Source organism: Oncorhynchus tshawytscha, linkage group LG03 (assembly GCF_018296145.1).
Source record: "Oncorhynchus tshawytscha isolate Ot180627B linkage group LG03, Otsh_v2.0, whole genome shotgun sequence".
Taxonomy (NCBI): domain Eukaryota; kingdom Metazoa; phylum Chordata; class Actinopteri; order Salmoniformes; family Salmonidae; genus Oncorhynchus; species Oncorhynchus tshawytscha.
This window is the reverse complement of record NC_056431.1, coordinates 5,843,218-5,869,835: the sequence shown is the minus strand read 5'-3', so window position 1 is coordinate 5,869,835 and position 26,618 is coordinate 5,843,218. Positions and strand designations below refer to the sequence as shown.

The 26,618-nt window shown below is 46.1% G+C and overlaps 2 protein-coding genes and 1 pseudogene across 2 annotated transcripts; all 3 read left to right on the top strand.

Annotated features, from left to right (window-relative positions):
• The first annotated feature begins 328 nt into the window (after positions 1–328).
• On the top strand, positions 329–2,789 carry LOC112237111 (annotated as a pseudogene).
• A 10,178-nt stretch (positions 2,790–12,967) lies between these two features.
• LOC112237113 (single-stranded DNA cytosine deaminase-like) lies at positions 12,968–14,443 on the top strand (the record flags this gene model as incomplete). Its single annotated transcript, XM_042306437.1, is given in 5 exon segments — positions 12,968–13,132; positions 13,984–14,173; positions 14,176–14,253; positions 14,330–14,346; positions 14,348–14,443. Coding segments are annotated over 5 exon segments (546 nt in total), but the record flags the coding sequence as incomplete, so codon positions are not given.
• Positions 14,444–16,325: 1,882 nt separating this feature from the next.
• On the top strand, positions 16,326–24,815 carry LOC112237112 (adaptin ear-binding coat-associated protein 1). The gene is made up of 8 exons (XM_042308386.1): positions 16,326–16,461; positions 17,423–17,523; positions 18,013–18,117; positions 19,739–19,820; positions 21,500–21,608; positions 21,809–22,067; positions 24,391–24,496; positions 24,594–24,815. The coding sequence occupies exons 1-8, from the start codon at positions 16,367–16,369 to the stop codon at positions 24,646–24,648; spliced, it is 912 nt and encodes a 303-aa protein (XP_042164320.1). The 5' UTR covers positions 16,326–16,366; the 3' UTR covers positions 24,649–24,815.
• The last annotated feature ends 1,803 nt before the right edge of the window (positions 24,816–26,618 follow it).

Below are 26,618 nucleotides of genomic sequence, written 5' to 3'. Positions count from 1 at the left end.
ACCCACCACATTCCCATCATCTTGAATACGATTTTATACCATTTAGCTACTATGGTAACCAGAATGTAAATAGTCGCTGTATATTGTCATTGTAGTGCTGTATGTAATCAAATATGTAAAATTCAACCACATAGTGTATCTGTACAAAGCAATGTGTTATGTGACCATGAGATTTTCTATATTTGCAGACCGGTGTGTGTTGCTGTATGAGGTGTGCGTGAGTGAGGGTGTGTGTGTGTGTTGCTCTATGAGGTGTGCGTGAGTGAGGGTGTGTGTGTGTTGCTGTATGAGGTGTACGTGAGTGAGGGTGTGTGTGTTGCTGTATGAGGTGTACGTGAGTGAGGGTGTGTGTGTTGCTGTGTGAGGTGTGTGTGTGTTGCTGTGTGTGTGTGAAGTCCAGACATGGTAAAGCTGGAGCTAGATCAGGTGGTAATGAGGAGGATGAGGGAGGATGACATCGAGACTGTCAAAGCTATCATCAAGGTGTGTGTTTTATCCTCAAAGTTATGCACACACACCCACATACACACTTCAAGCCTGAGTTATGCTCTGTCTCTACACTCTCAGCTGCTCTAGAACCTTTTTTTGTAAGAGTACTTTTTCAGGTTACCACTCAAACTCACCTTTCTCTCTCTGGCCCCATCCCTTACGACCTCTCTCTCTCTCTCTCTCTCTCTCTCTCTCTCTCTCTCTTGATCTTTCTCCTCCTCTTGATCTTTCTCCTCCTCTCTCTCTCTCTGTTGATCTTTCTTGATCTTTCTCTCTCTCTCTCTCTCTGATCTTTCTCTTGATCTTTCTCTCTCTCTCTCTTGATCTTTCTCTCTCTCTCTCTTGATCTTTCTCCTCTCTCTCGATCTTTCTTTCCCTCTCTCTCTCTCTCTCTTTCTCGATCTTTCTCCTCCTCTCTGATCTCTCTCTCTCTCTCTCTTGATCTTTCTCCTCTCTCTCTCTGATCTCTCTCTCTCTCTCTCTCTCTCGATCTTTCTCCCTCTCTCTCTCTCTCTCGATCTCTCTCTCTCTCTCTCTCTCTCTCTCTCTCTCGATCTTTCTCCTCCCCTCTCTCTCTCTCTCTCTCTCGATCTTTCTCCTCCCCTCTCTCTCTCTCTCTCTCTCTCTCTCTCTCTCGATCTTTCTCCTCCCCTCTCCCTCTCGCTCTCTCTCTCTCTCTCGCTCTTTCTCCTCCCCCTCTCTCTCTCGCTCTCTCTTTCTCCGATCCCTCTCCCCCTCTCTCTCTCGCTCTCTCTCGCTCTCGATCTTTCTCCTCCCCTCTCCCTCTCGCTCTCTCTCGCTCTCTCGATCTTTCTCCTCCCCTCTCTCTCGCTCTCTCTCTCTCTTGATCTTTCTTCTCTCTCTCTCTCTCTCTTGATCTTTCTTCTCTCTCTCTCTCTCTTGATCTTTCTTCTCTCTCTCTCTTGATCTTTCTCCTCTCTCTCTCTCTCTCTCGCTCTCTCTCGCTCTCGATCTTTCTCCTCCCCTCTCCCTCTCGCTCTCTCTCGCTCTCGATCTTTCTCCTCCCCTCTCCCTCTCGCTCTCTCTCGATCTTTCTCCTCCCCCCCTCTCTCTCTCTCTCTTGATCTTTCTTCTCTCTCTCTCTCTTGGTCTTTCTTCTCTCTCTCTCTCTCTCTCTTGATCTTTCTTCTCCCTCTCTCTTGGTCTTTCTTCTCTCTCTCTCTCTCTCGATCTTTCTCCTCTCTCTCTCTCTCTCTCGATCTTTCTCATCCCCTCTCTTTCTCTTTGTCCCTCCCTCCCTCTCTTTCTGTCTGTACGAGAGTTGTCAGGGAACAGAAAACCGTCTGATCCTCCACATCCTGACTCGTCCTGTCTGCCTCCTACTCCTGGCCACTGGCCACCGTCTCTTCTGTCCTCCGCTGCTTCCTTCATCCTGACCATCCCTGTCTTCCTGCTCATCATCTACCTCAAGTTCACCATGCCACGCTCCACCGGAGTGCTGGGCACCAGCCGGCCCTACTGGGACTATGTGGGGAGCAGTTACCGAGGGGCGCAGGACGAGACCCTTCCCAACCCCTATAGGAGGATCAGTGGGAAACCCCCACCGGCTAAAGTAGGTTTCCTTTTCTTTGACTTTAGGTACTGTATGTTGTGGATGTTACATGCATTGCTCAGTTTTACTACAGTGTGTTAGTGATTTGGTCTTTTCGTGCTTTGGGCTGAGTTGCTGCACAAATAAAGTTGTTTATTATCTGTCATTAAAGGGCAAGGCCAGACGGAGGACCAAACCCAAGGCAGAGGACAAGGACAAAGACTCGTCTCCTGAGATCGTAGACGTGGAGAGGGAGAAGGCAGCAGGGCAGGTGTGGGTGGTGGACTGTGAGGGGGAGATTGTGGGCTGTGTGTCCAGGGAGGGTGACTGTCGTCTGGGGATGAGGAGGTTCTGCAGGGTGGTGGTGGGCTGCTGGTACCGCCGGGAGGGCCTCGGCAGACTGCTGGTTCAGAGTCTGGAGCAGAGGGAGAGGCAGACAGGGGCCAGGAGGGTCTACGCCCACGTCCCCTACCCCTCTGCAGTAGGAGAGGCCTTGTTCAGGAAGCTGGGCTACAGGCTGCAGGGGGAGGTGGGCTATGATGGGGAGGAAAAAGAGGAGGATGAAGAGCAGCCAGAGAGGACATTTCTGGGCTTCCATGTCACCAAGGTGTTTGTCAAAGACCTCAAGTGATGGAGGAGACAACGAAGGCAATGTGGAAAATAAGACAAAGAAGATATACTAAAGGGAAATAGAGAGAGGAGGAGAGATACTATGGGGAAATGGAGAGAGGAGGAGGAGGAGGAGAGATACTATAGGGAAATAGAGAGGAGGAGAGATACTATGGGCAAATGGAGAGAGGAGGAGGAGAGATACTATCGGGAAATAGAGAGAGGAGGAGGAGAGATACTATAGGGAAATGGAGAGGGGAGGAGGAGAGATACTATAGTGAAATAGAGAGAGGAGGAGGAGAGATACTATAGGGAAATGGAGAGGGGAGGAGGAGAGATACTATAGGGAAATAGAGAGAGGAGGAGGAGAGATACTATAGGGAAATGGAGAGGGGAGGAGGAGAGATACTATAGGGAAATAGAGAGAGGAGGAGGAGAGATACTATAGGGAAATAGAGAGAGGAGGAGGAGAGATACTATAGGGAAATAGAGAGAGGAGGAGGAGGAGGAGAGATACTATAGGGAAATAGAGAGAGGAGGAGGAGGGATACTATAGGGAAATAGAGAGCGGAGGAGGAGAGATACTATAGTGAAATAGAGAGAGGAGGAGGAGAGATACTATAGGGAAATAGAGAGAGGAGGAGGAGGGATACTGTAGGGAAATAGAGAGCGGAGGAGGAGAAATACTGTAGGGAAATAGAGAGAGGAGGAGGAGAGATACTATAGGGAAATAGAGAGAGGAGGAGGAGAGATACTATAGGGAAATAGAGAGAGGAGGAGGAGAGATACTATAGGGAAATAGAGAGAGGAGGAGGAGAGATACTATAGGGAAATAGAGAGAGGAGGAGGAGAGATACTATAGTGAAATAGAGAGGGGAGGAGGAGAGATACTATAGTGAAATAGAGAGAGGAGGAGGAGAGATACTATAGTGAAATAGAGAGAGGAGGAGGAGAGATACTATAGTGAAATAGAGAGAGGAGGAGGAGAGATACTATAGGGAAATGGAGAGGGGAGGAGGAGAGATACTATAGGGAAATAGAGAGAGGAGGAGGAGAGATACTATAGGGAAATAGAGAGAGGAGGAGGAGAGATACTATAGGGAAATAGAGAGAGAGGAGGAGAGATACTATAGGGAAAGGAGAGGGGAGGAGGAGAGATACTATAGGGAAATAGAGAGAGGAGGAGGAGAGATACTATAGGGAAATAGAGAGAGGAGGAGGAGAGATACTATAGGGAAATAGAGAGAGGAGGAGGAGAGATACTATAGTGAAATAGAGAGGGGAGGAGGAGAGATACTATAGTGAAATAGAGAGAGGAGGAGGAGAGATACTATAGTGAAATAGAGAGAGGAGGAGGAGAGATACTATAGTGAAATAGAGAGAGGAGGAGGAGAGATACTATAGGGAAATGGAGAGGGGAGGAGGAGAGATACTATAGGGAAATAGAGAGAGGAGGAGGAGAGATACTATAGGGAAATAGAGAGAGGAGGAGGAGAGATACTATAGGGAAATAGAGAGAGGAGGAGGAGGAGGAGAGATACTATAGGGAAATAGAGAGAGGAGGAGGAGGGATACTATAGGGAAATAGAGAGCGGAGGAGGAGAGATACTATAGTGAAATAGAGAGAGGAGGAGGAGAGATACTATAGGGAAATAGAGAGAGGAGGAGGAGGGATACTGTAGGGAAATAGAGAGCGGAGGAGGAGAAATACTGTAGGGAAATAGAGAGAGGAGGAGGAGAGATACTATAGGGAAATAGAGAGAGGAGGAGGAGAGATACTATAGGGAAATAGAGAGAGGAGGAGGAGAGATACTATAGGGAAATAGAGAGAGGAGGAGGAGAGATACTATAGGGAAATAGAGAGAGGAGGAGGAGAGATACTATAGTGAAATAGAGAGGGGAGGAGGAGAGATACTATAGTGAAATAGAGAGAGGAGGAGGAGAGATACTATAGTGAAATAGAGAGAGGAGGAGGAGAGATACTATAGGGAAATAGAGAGAGGAGGAGGAGAGATACTATAGGGAAATAGAGAGAGGAGGAGGAGAGATACTATAGGGAAATAGAGAGAGGAGGAGGAGAGATACTATAGGGAAATAGAGAGAGGAGGAGGAGAGATACTATAGGGAAATGGAGAGGGGAGGAGGAGAGATACTATAGGGAAATAGAGAGAGGAGGAGGAGAGATACTATAGGGAAATAGAGAGAGGAGGAGGAGAGATACTATAGGGAAATAGAGAGAGAGAGGAGGAGAGATACTATAGGGAAAGGAGAGGGAGGAGGAGAGATACTATAGGGAAATAGAGAGAGGAGGAGGAGAGATACTATAGGGAAATAGAGAGAGGAGGAGGAGGAGGAGAGATACTATAGGGAAATAGAGAGGGGAGGAGGAGAGATACTATAGTGAAATAGAGAGAGGAGGAGGAGAGATACTATAGTGAAATAGAGAGAGGAGGAGGAGAGATACTATAGTGAAATAGAGAGAGGAGGAGGAGAGATACTATAGGGAAATGGAGAGAGGAGGAGGAGGAGGAGAGATACTATAGGGAAATAGAGAGGGGAGGAGGAGAGATACTATAGTGAAATAGAGAGAGGAGGAGGAGAGATACTATAGGGAAATAGAGAGGGGAGGAGGAGAGATACTATAGTGAAATAGAGAGAGGAGGAGGAGAGATACTATAGGGAAATAGAGAGAGGAGGAGGAGAGATACTATAGGGAAATAGAGAGAGGAGGAGGAGGAGGAGAGATACTATAGGGAAATAGAGAGGGGAGGAGGAGAGATACTATAGTGAAATAGAGAGAGGAGGAGGAGAGATACTATAGTGAAATAGAGAGAGGAGGAGGAGAGATACTATAGTGAAATAGAGAGAGGAGGAGGAGAGATACTATAGGGAAATGGAGAGGGGAGGAGGAGATATACTATAGGGAAATAGAGAGAGGAGGAGGAGAGATACTATAGTGAAATAGAGAGAGGAAGAGGAGAGATACTATAGGGAAATAGAGGAGGAGGAGAGATACTATCGGGAAATAGAGAGAGGAGGAGGAGAGATACTATCGGGAAATAGAGAGAGGAGGAGGAGAGATACTATAGGGAAATGGAGAGGGGAGGAGGAGAGATACTATAGGGAAATAGAGAGAGGAGGAGGAGAGATACTATAGGGAAATGGAGAGGGGAGGAGGAGAGATACTATAGGGAAATAGAGAGAGGAGGAGGAGAGATACTATAGGGAAATAGAGAGGGGAGGAGGAGAGATACTATAGGGAAATAGAGAGAGGAGGAGGAGAGATACAATAGGGAAATGGAGAGGGGAGGAGGAGAGATACTATAGTGAAATAGAGAGAGGAGGAGGAGAGATACTATAGGGAAATAGAGAGAGGAGGAGGAGAGATACTATAGGGAAATAGAGAGAGGAGGAGGAGAGATACTATAGGGAAATAGAGAGAGGAGGAGGAGAGATACTATAGTGAAATGGAGAGGGGAGGAGGAGATATACTATAGGGAAATAGAGAGAGGAGGAGGAGAGATACTATAGTGAAATAGAGAGGGGAGGAGGAGAGATACTATAGTGAAATAGAGAGAGGAGGAGGAGAGATACTATAGGGAAATAGATAAAGACATCTGTTTATATGTCTGGCTGGCTCTTTATTTGTAAATACTTATTTTTATAAATAAGTGATTTTGCAAATAAATGCGTGCGTACGCGGGCTGTGTGTACACCTGTGTCAGTGAGTATACATTTACTGTGTGTGAGGAAGTATGTGGTTTATGTGAGTCTGCAGAACTTCTCTGTTCTCCTTTCTCTCTTTCTCCCCCCTCTTCTCTCTCACTCCTCCTCACCTGTGTGTGGCTTTTTATGAGATTTGTATCTGTCTGCAAAACACATGCTCTCCTTCATTCATCTCTCTCTCTCTCTCTCTCTCTCTCTCCTCATCCCTCCTTTTAATGACACTTAATATCCTTCCTCACACTGCACACCTGTCACATGGCAGGACACAAGTGTCAGCTATATTATCCCTGGTACAGCTTACACACCATGGCATTCGTAGTAAATTATAGCAGTAGTGAAGTGTGCTGTTAGCAGGTGAATGTCAGTTTGTGTGTGGGTGGAAAGGTATGAGTGACACTGCTCTTCAGCCCTGTCTCGGCCTTACCAGAATTAGAGTGGGGTTAGCTAAACATGCGCTCACCGTGCTAACCTCAGACCGTATCATAACTACATTAACCTGTTTCTTAAAGACATACAGTGTTGGAGTGTTGTAAATTAAACAATTAGAGGTGTGTGTGTGGTCTTGGGGGAGGAGTATCTCCCCTAATACAAAGTTTAAGAAAACAGAACCACCAAAGATTGCATCAACTGTTTAACCAGAACAAAACCTTAGCTCTAAGCCTCTAGGATTCTAACGTAAAGTGATTTCTCTGCAGTAAAACAATATGGAATCTTCAGAATAAATACATTACAATGCCACAACTCTTTGTAGTGCTGGGATTACAGTAAACCCCATTAAATATCCCTCCCACTCACACATTTAGCACTACCAGTGGCCATGCACATTAGTGAAGGAAATGTGCAGACAGATGTAATGGTGAGTGTGGGAGTAATTGTTATCCTTGAAACAGTCTTCCTCATTCTTCCCGTTGAGCATGAGGTCATTTTATTATTGAGATTCATGGTTCTCTGTCTCCATGGCTGCCCTGCCCTGCTGCAGACACCTGTTAGCTGGCCTTATATAGTCTAACACATCTGAAACTATTATTGTTGTGAGGAAACAGATGTGAGTTCATGCTACTGGAAAGTAAGCCTGTTTGTGACTGCGGTCATGTGGTTCTGCACTGTGTGTGTGTGTGTGTGTGTGTGTGTGTGTGTGTGTGTGTGTGTGTGTGTGTGTGTGTGTGTGTGTGTGTGTGTTTGGGTGGAAGGGTTTCGGAAAGTATGGCTTTGGACATCCTGCTGCCGGTTGGTTCCCCCCTGACTATGGGTTAAATGCACAGCCATGTCTACCATAACCTACTGTACTCTGACACACACACTGTCTGTTACAGTAGGGCTGTGCACGAGAGTAGGGCCAGTGCATGTGAGTTGATATGTGACCGAAAGGCGACCTCGGTAAACTTTGGTCAAACCATGGAAGATGGTGATGTATAATCCATATGTCTTACTTAAAACCACACACACACACACACACACACACACACACACACACACAGACCCGTTTTCATGATCATATTTAATACAGACTGGAGGTTATGAATGGTAACATTCCATAGACACATTCACAGTGAATTTTAGGTGCTTTATCAACATAGTGCAACAAGGTTATTAAGGTTTGTTGCTGTCAACACATAGTCACTCTCTCTCTCACACACACAGACACATACACACACAGACACATACACACACAGACACATACACACACAGACACATACACACACGGACATATACACATACACACACGGACATATACACACACAGACACATACACACACAGAGACATACACACACGGACACATACAGACACACAGGCGGACACATACAGACACACAGACACATACAGACACATACACACACACACACATACAGACACATACACACACACAGACACATACACACACAGACACATACACACATACACACAGACACATACATACACACACAGACACATACACACATACACACGGACACATACATACACGCACGGACACATACATACACGCACGGACACATACATACACGCACGGACACATACATACACGCACGGACACATACATACACGCACGGACACATACATACACGCACAGACACATACATACACACACAGACACACACACACAGACACATACACACAGACACATACATACACACATACACACATACACACGGACACATACATACACGCACGGACACATACATACACGCACGGACACATACATACACGCACGGACACATACATACACACACAGACACACACACACACACACAGACACACACAGACACACACATACACACACAGAGACATACACACACGGACACATACACACACAGAGACATACACACACGGACACATACACACACAGAGACATACACACACGGACACATACATACACACACAGACACATACATACACACACAGACACATACACACATACACACAGACACACACATACACACACAGACACATACACACACACATACATACACACACAGACACATACATACACACACAGACACATACATACACACACAGACACATACATACACACACAGACACATACACACGGACACATACATACACGCACGGACACATACATACACGCACGGACACATACATACACGCACGGACACATACATACACACACGGACACATACATACACGCACGGACACATACATACACGCACAGACACATACATACACACACGGACACATACATACACGCACGGACACACACACACAGACACGGACACACACAGACACACACACACACACAGACACACACAGACACACACACACACACACACACACACACACACACACACAGACACATACAGACACATACATACACACACAGACACATACATACACACACAGACACATACATACACACACAGACACAGACACACACACACACACACAGAGACACACACACAGACACATACACACACAGACACATACACACACAGACACATACAGACACATACATACACACATATACACACACACACACACACACAGACATACACACACACACACAGACATACACACACACACACAGAGACATACACACACACACAGACACACACACACACAGACACACACACACACACACAGACACACACACACACACACACACACACACAGACACACACACACACAGAGACACACACACACAGACACACACACAGACACACACACACAGAGACATACACACACAGAGACATACACACACAGACATACACACACAGATAGATACACACACAGACACATACACACAGACACATGCACACATACACAGACAAACTTTGCAGAGGAGTGTATATCTTGATGTTGGGTCACAGCACCACCGGCGGTTGGTACGTAAATGGCAGTGGATAAATCCGTTCCAGATGATGTGTAAAGATCATAATTATGACACACTCACACAGATGGGCTCCACAAGCCAACCAAACACACACTCACACAGTACAGATGAGCTCCAAATACACCCACCCTGGGAAACGGTGAATTCCCCAAACCACAGAGTGCATGAGAGGGAGAGGGGAGTGGGGAGTCATGGGAAACAGAGGCACAGGATGCGTGCAGCTGTAGTGAACGGGACCAGGCCGGAGGAAAAACAGACAGAACGACGGCACAGAACAAAAGCCGGAGAGAGAGTGAACACACCCTCGTCTATGGAGGAGGATGGATGACAACATCTCATGGTTCAAAGGCTGGTTGGTCTGAGTTATACACACTGTGGGTAAGGGGAGAGAGCCACACACTGCGGTGGTGGAGCAGAGAGGGAAGCCTGGGGTGAGAGGTCACTCACAGCTCCTACGTTTTTATGATTGACACACTTTGGGAAAACCCAAATATGACACGTGCAAGCACATTCACTCACACAACCCAAATCAGAGGTATAGGTGTCAGGGCCTCTGGGTTATGGGGGATGCCCATGTCTACCCCAACTGTGGGGCCTGGAAACGGTGACGAGGGGGAGGAGGGAAGGAAAGGAGGGAGGAGTGGAGTGGACCGAGGAAGGGTGGTAAACCCAGTCTGCATCAAGGCGAGAAGGTATCTGGAAGTTTTCATTTTTTATGATCTGGGAAAACCAGAGTGGAGGGTTGGGTGACTGGCTGGGTGACTGGCTGGAGGGTTGGGTGACTGGCTGGGGGAGCAAGCGAAGCCCCTTTGGAAATTTCCACCCATTTGGCTGAGTTTACTGACGTATGTGAGAAAATCAAAAGGTTACAATTCACGTCAAACACTCCTGGACTCATGTGTGGTCACTATAATTACTTTGTGTTTCCTGCATTGTGAAACGGATTTGTTTCTTGTGGTTCTCTAATTAGTCATAATCAACTCATGGACTATATCTATGTAGTATAACTATACTGAACAAAAACATAAATGCAACATGTAAAGTGTTGGTCCCATGTTTCATGAGCTGAAATAAAAGATCTTAGAAATGTTCCATTTGCACAAAAAGCTTATTTCTCTCAATTGTTGTGCACCAATTTTTTCACATCCCTGTTAGTGAGGATTTCTCATTTGCCAAGATAATCCATCCACTTGACAGGTGTGGCATATCATATCAAGAAGCTGATTAAACAGCATGATCATTACACAGGTGCACCTTGTGCTGGGGACAATAAAAGGCCACTCTAAAATTTTCCGTTTTGTCACACAACATAATGCCACAGATGAAACTGTGGGTTTGCAAAACAAAGAATTTTCAGAAACCATCTCAGGGAAGCTCATCTGCGTGCTCGGTGTCCTCCCCAAGGTCTTGACCTGACTGCAGTTCGGTGTCGTAACTGACTTCAGTGGGCAAATGCTCACCTTCGATGGCCCCTGGTACGCTGGAGAAGTGTGCTCTTCACGGAAAAGTGCCGGTTTCAACTGTACCGGGCAGATGGCAGGCAGCGTATTCATTTTTGTATTCATTGTATGGCGTTGTGTGGGTGAGCGGTTGGCTGATGTCAACGTTGTGAACAGAGTGCCCCATGGTGGCGGTGGGGTTATAGTATGGACAGGCATAACCTACGGACAACAAACACACTTGCATTTTATCGAAGACAATTTGAATGCACAGAGATACTGGGATGAGATCCTGAGGCCCATTGTCATGCCACTCATCCGCCACCATCACCTCAGGTTTCAGCATGATAATGCACAACCCCATGTCACAAGGATCTGTATCCATTTCCTGGAAGCTGAAAATGTCCCAGTTCTTCCAGGGATGCTCTGGATCAACGTGTACGACAGCGTGTTCCAGTTCCCGCCCATATCCAGCAACTTCACACAGTCATTGAAGAGGAGTGGGACAACATTCCACAGGCTACAATTAACAGCCTGATAAATTCTATGTGAAGGAGATGTGATTGCGCTGCATGAGGCAAATGGTGGTCACACCAGATACTGACTGGTTTTCTGATCCACGCCCTGACGTTTATTTTAAGGTATCTGTGACCAATAGATGCATATCTGTTTTCCCAGTGGTGAAATCCATAGATTAGGGCCTAATGAATTCATTTCAATTGACTGATTTACATACATGAACTGTAACTCAGTAAAGTCTTTGAAATTATTGCATGTTGCGTTTCTATTTTTGTTCAGTTTACTATTAGTCATAATCAACTCACGGACTGCATCTATCTAATATAACTAGTATTTCTTATCTAGTTTGACAGTTTGTGGGCCTACATCGTTGTTTGCTGAATAACAATGTCCTGTAGTATACTGTATCTTTACGACCCTGTTCTAGCTTTGGTACTGCTGTCACCCCTCCCCTATTCTTGTTTTGAAGAATCTCTCCATCCAACCAGAGCAACTCTCTACACAAGCTGTTTGACTGAGCATATAGGGGTATATATATATATATGTGTATATATATATATATATATATATATATATATATATATATCTACCCTCGCCCTTCCTTCCCTTCCCTCCTCCCCCCACACTCATCACACCACTCGCTCTCACCTGATTGACTGTGTGAGACAAATTAGGCTTCTGAAATTATCAACAAATTTGACAGGTGAGTAAAATGAACATCTGTTTTTTTGTATTCATTGTTTAATGAGTTGAGAAAAGGTATATGATATAATATCACATGATGGGATCAACTGATGCATGGTGTAGTACATTTTAAAAACTAATCCCTACCAATTGGTGATTGCTGTCCTATTAATTATTGATGATGCTTTATGAAACCACTCCTGTCATCTTTCTCTTATGCAGCACAATCAGAAGTTTCGGTGATGACAACAATGTATTGAATAGCTTTCGCTAGTTTCACTGAAAGCTGTCTGATTCAAACTGAGACTGAGAACCAGGGCCAGTTTGTTAGACACCAGTTCATTGACAGACGGTTAACCAAACCTGTGGTTTTGTGAAAGAAGAAGAGGAAAGTGTTGAGTAGTTAGTGCAGTCCTCATAACCAGAATATATGGGGTTTCCACACCAGAGAAGACACTGCAGGGGCAGAGGAGGGAAAAGCAATAGTAGTGGCTATAACCATTCACCTTTTCACCATAGGCCTGCCTCAGTTTGTGTATAAAAATAGATGTAGCATTCATCTCTACTACTTATTTCAGTGAAAACCTACTTTCTGTGTCTGTGTTCTGTTGGCCCAGAAGAAGTTTATCTACCACTATAAGAACATGCGCTGGGCCAAGGGCCGACACGAAACCTACCTGTGCATCGTGGTCAAGAGGCGGGTGGGACCAAACTCCCTCTCCTTCGACTTTGGAAACCTGCGCAACCGGTCCGGCTGTCATGTTGAGGTGAGGGAGAGGAGAGGAGAGGAGAGGAGAGGAGGGAGAGGAGAGAGAGGAGAGGAGAGGAGAGAGAGAGAGAGAGAGAGAGAGAGGGAGAGGGGGAGGGAGGGGAGGGAGGGAAGGAGAGGGAGAAAGAGGGAGAGGAGAGGAGTAGGGGAGGAGAGGAGAGGAGAGGAGAGGAGAGGAGAGGAGAGGAGAGGAGAGGAGAGGAGAGAGGAGAGGAGAGGAGAGGAGAGGAGAGGAGAGGAGAGGAGAGGAGAGGAGAGGAGAGGGAGGGAGTAGGGAAAAGAGGGAGGTGAGAGAGTAGGGAAAGGAGAGGAGAGGAGTAGGGAGAAGAGCGAGGGGAGAGTAGGGAGAGGAGAGGAGAGGAGAGGAGAGGAGAGGGAGGAGAGGAGAGGAGAGGAGAGGAGAGGAGAGGAGAGGAGAGGAGAGGAGAGGGAGTAGGGAGAAGAGGGAGGGGAGAGAGTAGGGAAAGGAGAGGAGAGGAGAGGAGATATATATTTCATATCTCTCCCATTTTCTTTATTTCCTTCCCCTGTCTTCATCACTCTCTATCCATGCATTACATCTCCTTTCTCTCTATCTACATCTTCCTCCCTCAGTCATTCCCCCCACCTCTCTCTCTCTCTCTCGCTCTCTCTCTTCCTCAACTACATCCATCACTCTCTCCCTCATTCCTCACCTGTCTACCTTCCTCACCTATCTCCATCACTCCCTCATTCCTCACCTACCTCCATCACTCCCTCTCCCTCATCCCTCTCTCTTCCTCCCCTATTTCCATCACTATCTCTCCCTCATTCCTCACCCCTCTCCCTTTCTCACACACCTCCATCATGCTCTTTCCTTCCACCCCCCAGCTGCTGTTCCTGCTCCTCCTGGAAGCAGGCGCCCTGTGTCCCTGCCTGTGGGGTTATGGAGCTCCAGACAGTGTGGGACTGTGTTACTCAGTCACCTGGTTCTGTTCCTGGTCCCCCTGCTCAGACTGCTCCTACAGGCTGGCCCAGTTCCTCAGCCAGACCCCCAACCTCCGCCTCAGGATCTACGTCTCCAGGAGGACAGCAGTGCGAGAGAGGGTCTCCGCATGCTGCAGAGAGCCAGGGTGCAGATCACTGTCATGAACTATGAAGGTAGAGAGGGTGTGTGTGAGTGTGTGGGTGGGTGTGTGAGTACGTCTCTCATTATAATTCTGTCTCTTCACTGTAGACTATTTCTACTGTTGTCTACTGTTGGCAGACCTTTGTAGCTTGCAGACAGCGTGTGTTTAAGGCCTGGGACGGACTGCATCAGAACTCACATGCACACACACTGTACCCTTGAGTTAGTAGGCTAATAATATTTACTGATTTGTTTTTCAGCCTGGTGAGGCAGAAGATTGGGGAGATGCTTTCGAGCTACTTGGACTGTGATTCACCTCTATCCCTGTCATATTCGCTGATATGGAGCTACAGTGCGTTGCGAAAGTATTCGGCCCCCTTGAACTTTGCGACCTTTTGCCACATTTCAGGCTTCAAACAAAGATATAAAACTGTATTTTTTGTGAAGAATCAACAACAAGTGGGACGCAATCATGAAGTGGAACGACATTTATTGGATATTTCAAACTTTTTTAACAAATCAAAAACTGAAAAATAGGGCGTGCAAAATTATTCAGCCCCTTTACTTTCAGTGCAGCAAACTCTCTCCAGAAGTTCAGTGAGGATCTCTGAATGATCCAATGTTGACCTAAATGACTAATGATGATAAATACAATCCACCTGTGTGTAATCATGTCTCCGTATAAATGCACCTGCACTGAGATAGTCTCAGAGGTCTGTTAAAAGCGCAGAGAGCATCATGAAGAACAAGGAACACACCAGGCAGGTCCGAGATACTGTTGTGAAGAAGTTTAAAGCCGGATTTGGATACAAAAAGATTTCCCAAGCTTTAAACATCCCAAGGAGCACTGTGCAAGCGATAATATTGAAATGGAAGGAGTATCAGACCACTGCAAATCTACCAAGACCTGGCCGTCCCTCTAAACTTTCAGCTCATACAAGGAGAAGACTGGTCAGAGATGCAGCCAAGAGGCCCATGATCACTCTGGATGAACTGCAGAGATCTACAGCTGAGGTGGGAGACTCTGTCCATAGAACAACAATCAGTCGTATATTGCACAAATCTGGCCTTTATGGAAGAGTGGCAAGAAGAAAGCCATTTCTTAAAGATATCCATAAAAAGTGTCGTTTAAAGTTTGCCACAAGCCACCTGTGAGACACACCAAACATGTGGAAGAAGGTGCTCTGGTCAGATTAAACCAAAATTGAACTTTTTGGCAACAATGCAAAATGTTATGTTTAGCGTAAAAGCAACACAGCTCATCACCCTGAACACACCATCCCCACTGTCAAACATGGTGGTGGCAGCATGGTTTGGGCCTGCTTTTCTTCAGCAGGGACAGGGAAGATGGTTAAAATTGATGGGAAGATGGATGGAGCCAAATACAGGACCATTCTGGAAGAAAACCTGATGGAGTCTGCAAAAGACCTGAGACTGGGACGGAGATTTGTCTTCCAACAAGACAATGATCCAAAACATAAAACAAAATCTACAATGGAATGGTTCAAAAATAAACATATCCAGGTGTTAGAATGGCCAAGTCAAAGTCCAGACCTGAATCCAATCGAGAATCTGTGGAAAGAACTGAAAACTGCTGTTCACATGTGGCAAAAGATCGCAAAGTTCAAGGGGGCAGAATACTTTTGCAAGGCACTGTATATTATTTCTGCTCCTCCCACTGGTGTCAGTGTTATACTGTAAATGTCACTTTAATCTATCACGGTAAAGTAAATAATAATAACTGAAATAGGTCAACTGTACAACTCAATAATGTGTTTATATACTGTTATTTAATCCATGGGATTTACATTTTTACCTTTTGTAGCATTATTACTGTCTTGTAACACATCCATTAAATCATTCCCTCCAACTGTGATCGAGTCGTTTTGTGTTGACATTATCCTGTCCTCTATTTACATTTGACCAGCTCTTTATCTCTCACATAGCCAACGATAAACAACCAAATAAAACGTAGGCTAATTGATTACAATGATCCCTAAACTATCACTGACAATGGTTGATTAATCTGGATAAATGACATTAGAAATGGATGTGAACGCTTCATGTGCGCAAATACACAGTGTATTACGGTCTCGCATCCGTTAACGTGCACGATCACTACACACCGATTGAATTAAAGTCAAGATGGCGACCGAGGGCGAATACGAGTCGATCCTGTGTGTGAAACCTGACGTCAACGTTTACCGAATCCCGCCGCGGGCATCGAACCGGGGAGTCAGGTAAGAGACACGGTTCCGTCACCATCAACCGGTGACCTTGCCCTGGTCTGACTCCAGCATCCATTGTTGATGCGGCGATATATCAACCTCCCCGTAGGCAAAGCTCTTGTCCCCACATCAAGGCAATGCATAGCCCATATAAAGGCTATAATGCTCGTCTCTGTTGCCTTTGCAGTACTCAATAGCTTTTTCTAAGGTGGTTTACTAGGCAAACTGGTTGGGGAGGAATAGTCTACCACCAGATGTCAAAGTTGTGCGTAGTGTGATGGATCGGGAGAATACACCTGTCATTATTGATGTCCACCTTTCGGTATTTGACAATGAATGACACGGAATCCTGTTTTCAGTGCGAAAACGTGACTGTGTCGTGTCCCCGTTTTATAAAATGCGCTTTGACTGCACTCTTCTTTGGGGCGAATGTTGAATGAAAGGCTATAGCAGATACTACGGTATTTAAAGGTCCAGAGGATTAGGTGAGATTTTTACTCCCTTTGAGGATCATCTGGGCATTTTCTCCGTTGTCGCCTATCCTATTACTTTCTGACCAGGGTTCGTTAAAGGATATATTGCTGACTTCAGTCCTGTTAGGGTACAGTCTATGTTTGGCAATGTGACTATATTGTGTTTACCCATTTGTTCATTGGCTGGTGTTTTAACGTCTCCATGCTGACTGGACAGCGCTCCATACTGTATCTGTCTCCTGGGAGCTGATTGGCTGACCACCAGTAACGCGCCATGACCACGCACAAAGCTGAGTCTGTTGTGTGATGTAGTGAGTAATAATAATGAGGGGGTATTCCACCCCAGGTCTGGTGAACTGCCAGCCCAGTCACCAGCCCAGACAATCTCATTTCAGTATCAAAGTGTGGTGGTTGGCTATCAACATGGTCTCCCTCTTTCTCACACACACACACCTATACAGTCAGTCTCATCTCTGATTGGCTGTCTGTGTCGCCCTCAGGGCTGCGGATTGGAAGCTGGACGCCCCTGATTGGACAGGCCGTATGAGAGTGACGGCTCGGGGAAAAGTGGCTTTCATCAAACTGGAGGACAAGATCTCTGGTGAGGCCAAATCTTTACAAATAATCATTTTTGTTCATGGACATAAAAGACTGTAAAATCACCAGGAAAAGATCAAAGTCATTTTAATGTAGGAAATCTGTTCCCAAGTATTCTCACGCATAAATAGAGAGGCATATGTGATCGTATCCCAATGTAATCAAGGTTTGAAATTATTCTGTTTTTGTCAAATACTATATCTGTTTCTTGCGGTCAATTTGCAGTGTGCAAATTATTTATAACTATGTTCCGAGCATCCGCTCAAGGAAGAATTGTCCCACTGCTGAATGTAATTGGGGACTCCTACCCTAGCCCCTAGCCTACCTCAAGGCACTTCTAGTCAAAAGATCATCGTGCCCAATTCCAAATTGTCCCCTGGGCACTTCTTGTTGATCTGAAAGGACTATGTTAACTTCTCCACCTTGCCCTCTGACTCTTGACTGGAACCATTAGTTATAATGCCTGAGTTCTAATTTCCCTCCATCTCTGCAGGGGAGCTGTTTGCACAGGCACCAGTGGACGAGTACCCTGGCATCGCCATAGAAACCGTCAGTGACTCCAGTCGTTACTTTGTGCTTCGGATCCAGGATGAGAGTGGTGTGTTGTTGGTTGTCATCACTAGTCACCATCTGGCTAAATTAGAAAGAAGTATCACACACTACTTCCCCACATTTTCTATTAGCAGTTATTATACTGAACAAAAATATAAACGCAACATGTAAAGTTTTGTTCCCATGTTTCATGAGCTGAAATAAAAGATCCCAGAGATGTTCCATACGCCCAAAAACTTATTTCACAAAATAAATGTGCACATATTTGTTTACATTCCTTGTAGTGAGCATTTCTCCTTTCCCAAGATAATCCATCTACCTTATAGGTGTGGCATATCAAGAAGCTGATTAAACAGCATCGTCATTACACAGGTGCATCTTGTGCGGGTGACAAAAAAAGGCCACTCTAAAATGTTCAGTTTTGTCACACAACACAATGCCACAGTACATGTCATTCAACCACGCCAGCCCAGGAGTTTTCAGACGCCAGCCCAGGACATCCAACCGGACTGCAGACCACTCAACCACGCCAGCCCAGGACATCCAACCGGACTCACTACCTCAGACATTCAACCACGCCAGCCCAGGAATGTCATTCAACCACGCCAGCCCAGGACATCCAAGCTCAGACCACATTCAACCACGCCAGCCCAGGACATCCAAATTACCTCAGACCACATCAACCACGCCAGCCCAGGACATCCAACCGGACTTTCAGACCACATCAACCACGCCAGCCCAGGACATCTCTACCATTCAAAGCCAGCCCAGGACATCCAACATCACTTTTCAACCACGCCAGCCCAGGACATCCAACCGGACTTTCAGACCACATTCAACCACGCCAGCCCAGGACATCCAACCGGACTCACTACCTCAGACCACATTCAACCACGCCAGCCCAGGACATCCAACCGGACTCATCCAAGCCCAGGACTCACTACCTCAGACCACATTCAACCACGCCAGGACCCAGGACATCCAAGCCCGACTCACTACCCCAGACTCACTCCGGACTCACCTCAGACCACATTCAACCACGCCAGCCCAGGACATCCAACCGGACTCACTACCTCAGACCACATTCAACCACGCCAGCCCAGGACATCCACATCTGTCTTCTTCACCTGCCACCCGGACAGCGGATGAAACTGAGAAGTATTTCCTGTGACCTTTTGTGGGGGGAAGGAAATCTTATTCTGATTGGCTAGACCTGGCTCCCCAGTCGGTGGGCTTGGCTCCCAAGTGGGTGGGCCTATGCCCTCCCAGGCCAAACCCATGGCTGTGCCCCTGCCCAGTCATGTGAAATCCATAGATTATTGCTTAATTTATTTAATTCAATTTACTGATTTCTTTACATGAACTGTAACTCAATAAAATCGTTGAAATTGTTGCATGTTGCGTTCATATTTTTGTTCAGTATAGTAGTAGTAGTAGTAGTAGTAGTAGTAGTAGTAGTAGTAGTAGTAGTAGTATACCACAGTAATAACAAGGTTTGTTTTGGATCATTTGAGTGTGTAGTATGAAACAGTATTCTACTACAGCATTTGGAGTACTCAATCAGTTGTTTCTCCCTGTGCTATGTCTCTGTTTTAGGATCAGTGTGTGTACCAAGTGATTTGATTTGTAATTTACATTGTTGTTCTTTTCTGGCCTCTGTTTCTCAGGTCGCAGTGCGTTCATAGGCATCGGGTTCGGGGACAGAGGAGACTCGTTTGACTTCAACGTGGCGCTGCAGGACCACTTTAAGTGTGTTGCTCTTACAGCTGTCTCAACAGAGATGACACTCATAACATTAGCAAACAAGTGCAGCTCAGAGCTACAATGTTGACTTCTAACTGACATGAATTAGTAATTGCCTGTCATCTGTTTCACTCTATAACTCTCGATTCAATTCCAAGGTGCTTTATTGACATGGAAAATATGTTTATATTCAAATCAAAATCAAATCAAATTTTATTAGTCACATGCACAGAATACAACAGGTGTAGATCCTACAGTGAAATGCTTACTTATGAGCCCCTAACCAACATTGCAGTTTAAAAAAATAAGGATAAGAATAAGAGATAAAAGTAAAAGCAATTAAAGAGCAGCAGTAAAATAACAATAGCGAGACTATATACAGGGGTGTACCATTGACAACGTGCGTCTAGGTGGTAGGTGTAGGAGTCAGGCGCAGGAGAGCAGGGATGTCTGAGAAGCGTGTTGAATCAGAAAGTCCACCAACACAGGAATGGCACAATCAAAAGGACAACGCCCTCAACAACAAAAAACCCGTACAAACGTACGGAGGAACAAACAAAGTTCCGACACTCATCTACTTCAGAACCCGTGAAAAAAAATAACGGTAATACCTAACCGAGCACCTCACAATCAACGACAGTACCAGTACAGAGTCAGTACAGTACCAGTACAGAGTCAAAGTGCAGGGGCACCAGTTAGTTGAGGTAGTATGTACATGTAGGTAGAGTTATTAAAGTGACTATGCATAGATGACAACAGAGTAGCAGTGGTGTAAAGAGGGGGTGAGAGGGGCACTGCAAATAGTCTGGGTAGCCATTTGACTAGATGTTCAGGAGTCTTATGGCCTGGGGGTAGAAGCTGTTTAGAAGCCTCTTGAACCTAGACTTGGTGCTCTGGTACCGCTTGCTGTGCGGTAGCAGAGAGAACAGTCTATGACTAGGGTGGCTGGAGTCTTTGACAATTTTTAGGGCTTTCCTCTGACACCGCCTGGTATAGAGGTCCTGGATGGCAGGAAGCTTGGCCACAGTGATGTACTGGGCCGTATGCACTACCCTCTGTAGTGCCTTGCGGTCGGAGGCCGAGCAGTTGCCATACCAGGCAGTGATGCAACCAGTCAGGATGCCCTCGATGGTACAGCTGTAGAACCTTTTGAAGATCTGGGGACCCATGTCAAATCTTTTCAGTCTTGGAATTGGTTTTGTCGTGCCCTCTTCACGACTGTCTTGATGTGCTTGGACCATGTTAGTTTGTTGGTGATGTGGACACCAAGGAACTTGAAGCTCTCAACCTGCTCCACTGCAGCCCCGTCGATGAGAATGTTGGCGTGCTCTGTCCTCCTCTTCCTATAGTCCACAATCATCTCCTTTGTCTTGCCAATGCAAGTGAAATAAACAATCACAAATTAAGAGTAAACATTATGCACAGAACATTTTTCAAAAGAATAAAGATGCTTGAAATGTAATATCTACAGATCATATATATATCTAATAACTCTGTCCCCTTTTCCCTCTCATTCTTTCTCTCTGTTTACTGTATATATCTCTTTCTCTCTCTCTCGCTCGCTACCTCTGTCTCTCTGTCTCTCTACCTACATCTGTCTCTCTGTCTCTCTGTCTCTCTACCTACATCTGTCTCTCTGTCTCTCTGTCTCTCTACCTACATCTGTCTCTCTGTCTCTCTCTCAGGTGGGTGAAACAGGAGCTTGAGATCAGTAAGCAGTCTCAAACTCCAGACAACACTCCTAAACTGGACCTGGGTTTCAAAGAAGGACAGACCATCACTCTCAATATCGGGGTAACTTCCTCAACTCATACCCATAATACTCCTTCCATGGTACCATCTGGTTAGCGCTTAACAACTAAAAAGCGAACATGCACGCACATGTTGCAAACCCATGTTCTGTTTATAAGCTTTGTCAAGCAGACACCTATTCCTCTCCTTCCTTCTCACCCGTCGCACCTCTCTCTTTCTTTCTATTTCTGTTCCTCTCTCAGCAAGGCAGAAAGAGAGACAAGTCCCGCCCCCAGAGCGCTGGTGGCTTTGGGCTCCTCCCTCCTCCCCCTAGCGGTGGAGGCTCCAAGATAGCCCCTCCCCCTATGTCAAGCTCCTCCAATGACAATGATGGTTTATTCTCAGGGGGAGACTTATTCTCTGCGGGAAGTGACTCGTTTTCAGGGGGTAGTGACACATTTTCAGGAGGAAACAACACATACTCAGCAGGAAGTGACATGCTCTCAGGGGGAAGTAACACAGGTAGGTGAACAGCATTTTGGGCCACGTTCAGCGAAGTGTAATGCTACTGGTTGTTCAGATACATTTGGTCATGGAGTGCATATCTATGTGGACACCTGCTCCCTGAACATCTCATTCCAAAATCATGGGCATTATTATGGAGTTGGTCCCCCCTTTGCTGATATAACAGCCTCCACTCTTCTGGGAAGGCTTTCTGTGAGGACTTGCTTCCATTCAGCCACAAGAGCATTAGTGAGGTCAGGCAATGATGTTCTGCAATTAGGCCTAGCTCGCAATTGGCGTTCCTATTCATCCCAAAGGTCTTTGATGGGGTTGAGGTCAGGGCCCTGTGCAGGCCAGTCAAGTTATTCCACACCGATCTCAATGCGTTCTCCTGGCATCTGCCAGATTCGTCCGTCGGACTGCCAGATGGTGAAGCGTATTTATCACTCTAGAGAAGACGTTTCCACTGCTCCAGAGTCCAATGCCGGTGAGCTTTACACCACTCCAGCCAACGCTTGGCACTGTGCATTGTGATCTTAGGCTTGTGTGCGGCTGCTCGGCCATGGAAACCTATTTCATGAAGCTCCCGACGAATCGTTCCTGTGCTGATGTTGCTTCCAGAGGTAGTTTGGAAGTTGGTAGTGAGTGTTGCAACAGAAGACAGACTATTTTTACTCGCTACGCTCTTCAGAACTCGCCGGTCACATTCTGTGAGCTTGTGTGGCCTACCACGTCGCGGCTGAGCCGTTGTTGCTCCTAGACGTTTCCACCTTTACATACACAATAACAGCACTTACAGTTGACTGGGGCAGCTCTAGCAGGGAAGTTTGACAATTTGACAAACTGACTTGTTGGAAAGGTGGCATCTTATGACGGTGCCGCATTGAAAGTCACCGAGCTCTTCAGTAAGGCCATTCTACTGTCAATGTTTGTCTATGGAGATTGCATGGCTGTGTGCTCAATTTTATACACCTGTCAGCAACAGGTGTGGCTAACATAGCCAAATCCACTAATTTGAAGAGATATTCACATACTTTTGTGTATGTGTATATATATATATAGTGTATATAATAACCAAAAAATTAAATGCGTAAAGTGTTCCCATATTTCATGAGCTGAAATAAAATATCTCAGAAATTTTTCATATGCACAAATAGCTTAATACTCTCAAATTTTGTGCACAAATTTGTTTACATCCCTGTTAGTGTGCATTTCTCCTTTGCCAAGATACTGTAATCGTACCACCTGACAGGTGTGGCATATCAAGAAACTGATTAAACAGCATAACATTACACAGGTGCACCTTGTGCTGGGGACAATAAAAGGCCACACAATGTTCAGTTTTGTCACAAAAAATGCCATAGATGTCTAAAGTTTTGAGGGAGTGTGGAATTGGCATGCTGACTGCAGGAATGTCCACGAGAGCTGTCGCCAGAGAATTTAATGTTAATTTCTCTACCATAAGCCGCCTCCAACGTTGTTTTAGAGAATTTGGCAGTACGTCCAACCGGCCTCACAACCGCAGACCACGCGTAACCACACCAGCACAGGACCTCCACATCTGGCTTCTTCACCTGCGGGATTGTCTTAGACCAGCCACCCGGACAACTCATGATATTGAGCAGTATTTCTGTCTATCAGAAATACTGTCTGTCTGATTGGCTGGGCCTGGCTCCCAAGTGGGTGGGCCTATGTCCCCCCCCAAGCCCACCTATGGCTGTGCTCCTGGCCTCTCTTGTGAAATACATAGATTAGGGCCTAATTTATTTATTTCAATTGACTGATTTCCATATATGATCTGTAACTCATTAAAATCATTCAAATTGCTGCATTTTGCGTTTATATTTTTGTTCAGTATAGATCTGCTCTGGCATGTAGATCAGGGAAGATGTCAGCTCCATACAAGACAATTCTATGTGCAACGTTCAGAGCGTTGTGTTCTCCTGAATGCAACCCTGGTTTTATATTGCTGCTTCTGATTCATCTGTTTGTTTATCTTGTTCGGTTACCCTAGTAACTGCTTTTTCTGTATAGCACTTTTTGCTACCATTGTTGAAGACTATTTTTACAGTTCCCCAAACCATGCTGTGAATTCATTTGACTGAAGGGAAAAAGTGTATGTTTTATAAGCCACTGTGTAATTAGGTTAAGGATTGAATGGGGCCCTGCGTGTTTTTTCTTTTAGTTTTATGAGCTAACCAAGAAAAAAGGCTATTGTCGTTAGAGTATGAATGTAGAGGAAGCAGTAGAGGGTGTGTATTGAAGGGTTTGATGTGTGTTGTCTCCATAGAGATCCTATTACATTAGTTTCCTAATTCTATCGTTGTCTCTCTGTTCTCAGGCTGTTTGTTAGACCTGGACAGCAGTAACTCCAACTCTGTGGTGCAGCCGGACCCCAACCCTGCAGGCGGCTCGGACATGTGGGGAGACTTCTCTGCCCCAGAAAAGTAAGGGGAAAATCCTCTCTCTTTCATCCTTTTCTCTCTTCTTTCATTAATCTGTTCCCCCCCATTAATGCTCTCCTCTTTTTCCCCCATAATGCAGTTCAATGTCTCCTCTCGCCAACGTTGATGGTTCCACCAACTGGCAGCAGTTCTGAGGTCGTCGCACAATCTCTTTCACTTGACCTTCACCTGACCTTTAACCCCTGACCAGCGGAGGACTCCAGCAGAACACTGTATATTATCACCTCAACCTCAGTGTACTCTTTCTCTCTCTCTCTTCCCCCTCTCTTTATTTCTCTCTCTCTTCACCCCTCTCCTGGCTTCCTCTCCTTACCATCCTCTCCCTCTTCATCTTTCCCTCTCAGCCCCAACTCTACACTCTCTCCCCCGTCTCCTCTCCTTACCATCCTCTCCCTCTTCATCTTTCCCTCTCAGCCCCAACTCTACACTCTCTTCCCCGTCTCCTCTCTACAGTCCTCTCCCTCTACATCTTTCCCTCTCAGCCCCAACTCTACACTCTCTCCCTGTCTCCTCTCCTTACCATCCTCTCCCTCTACATCTTTCCCTCTCAGCCCCAACTCTACACTCTCTCCCCCGTCTCCTCTCCTTACCATCCTCTCCCTCTTCATCTTTCCCTCTCAGCCCCAACTCTACACTCTCTTCCCCGTCTCCTCTCTACAGTCCTCTCCCTCTACATCTTTCCCTCTCAGCCCCAACTCTACACTCTCTTCCCCGTCTCCTCTCCTTACCATCCTCTCCCTCTTCATCTTTCCCTCTCAGCCCCAACTCTACACTCTCTCCCCCGTCTCCTCTCCTTACCATCCTCTCCCTCTACATCTTTCCCTCTCAGCCCCAACTCTACACTCTCTTCCCCGTCTCCTCTCTACAGTCCTCTCCCTCTACATCTTTCCCTCTCAGCCCCAACTCTACACTCTCTCCCCCGTCTCCTCTCCTTACTATCCTCTCCCTCTACATCTTTCCCTCTCAGCCCCAACTCTACACTCTCTCCCCCGTCTCCTCTCCTTACTATCCTCTCCCTCTACATCTTTCCCTCTCAGCCCCAACTCTACACTCTCTCCCCGTCTCCTCTCCTTACCATCCTCTCCCTCTTCATCTTTCCCTCTCAGCCCCAACTCTACACTCTCTCCCCGTCTCCTCTCCTTACTATCCTCTCCCTCTACATCTTTCCCTCTCAGCCCCAACTCTACACTCTCTCCCCGTCTCCTCTCCTTACCATCCTCTCCCTCTTCATCTTTCCCTCTCAGCCCCAACTCTACACTCTCTTCCCCGTCTCCTCTCTACAGTCCTCTCCCTCTACATCTTTCCCTCTCAGCCCCAACTCTACACTCTCTTCCCCGTCTCCTCTCCTTACCATCCTCTCCCTCTTCATCTTTCCCTCTCAGCCCCAACTCTACACTCTCTCCCCGTCTCCTCTCCTTACCATCCTCTCCCTCTACATCTTTCCCTCTCAGCCCCAACTCTACACTCTCTCCCCGTCTCCTCTCCTTACTATCCTCTCCCTCTACATCTTTCCCTCTCAGCCCCAACTCTACACTCTCTCCCCGTCTCCTCTCCTTACCATCCTCTCCCTCTTCATCTTTCCCTCTCAGCCCCAACTCTACACTCTCTCCCCCGTCTCCTCTCCTTACCATCCTCTCCCTCTACATCTTTCCCTCTCAGCCCCAACTCTACACTCTCTCCCCCGTCTCCTCTCCTTGCCCTTCTCTCCCTCTGTCTCTCTATCTATTGCAACAGAGTTTATTTATTACTGAGGGAAAAGACTGAGTGCAAATCTCTCTAAATGAAAGATGGTACAGAAAGGAATGATGGTGACTCACACTAATATAGTCTTGATAAATAAATACCTTAATTAATTTATGTACATAATATATTATTGTAAATGTATATATTGTCAGTAGTTTGTAATTCCCATTGTTGTTGTGGTAGTGTTGTAGCTAATTTTCCTTTAGAATCTCCAGTACAACTGGAATTATCGCCTGAAATAACTGATTTACAGGCTTGCCTGGATGCATTAGTATATGACCAAGTTATCTCATATCTGATCTAAGGTCAGATTTGCGTTTCCTCTTAATTGCTAAGGTCAGGCACCGTGGTGAGTCTGGAG

Bases quoted from the DNA above. Each gene is read 5' to 3' on its own strand.
- LOC112237112 (XM_042308386.1), top strand. From the start codon at position 16,367: ATGGCGACCGAGGGCGAATACGAGTCGATCCTGTGTGTGAAACCTGAC. The intron at 22,068-24,390 runs GTAGGTGAACAG...CTCTGTTCTCAG, and splicing joins CTCAGGGGGAAGTAACACAG to GCTGTTTGTTAGACCTGGAC. The intron at 24,497-24,593 runs GTAAGGGGAAAA...CCCATAATGCAG, and splicing joins GACTTCTCTGCCCCAGAAAA to TTCAATGTCTCCTCTCGCCA.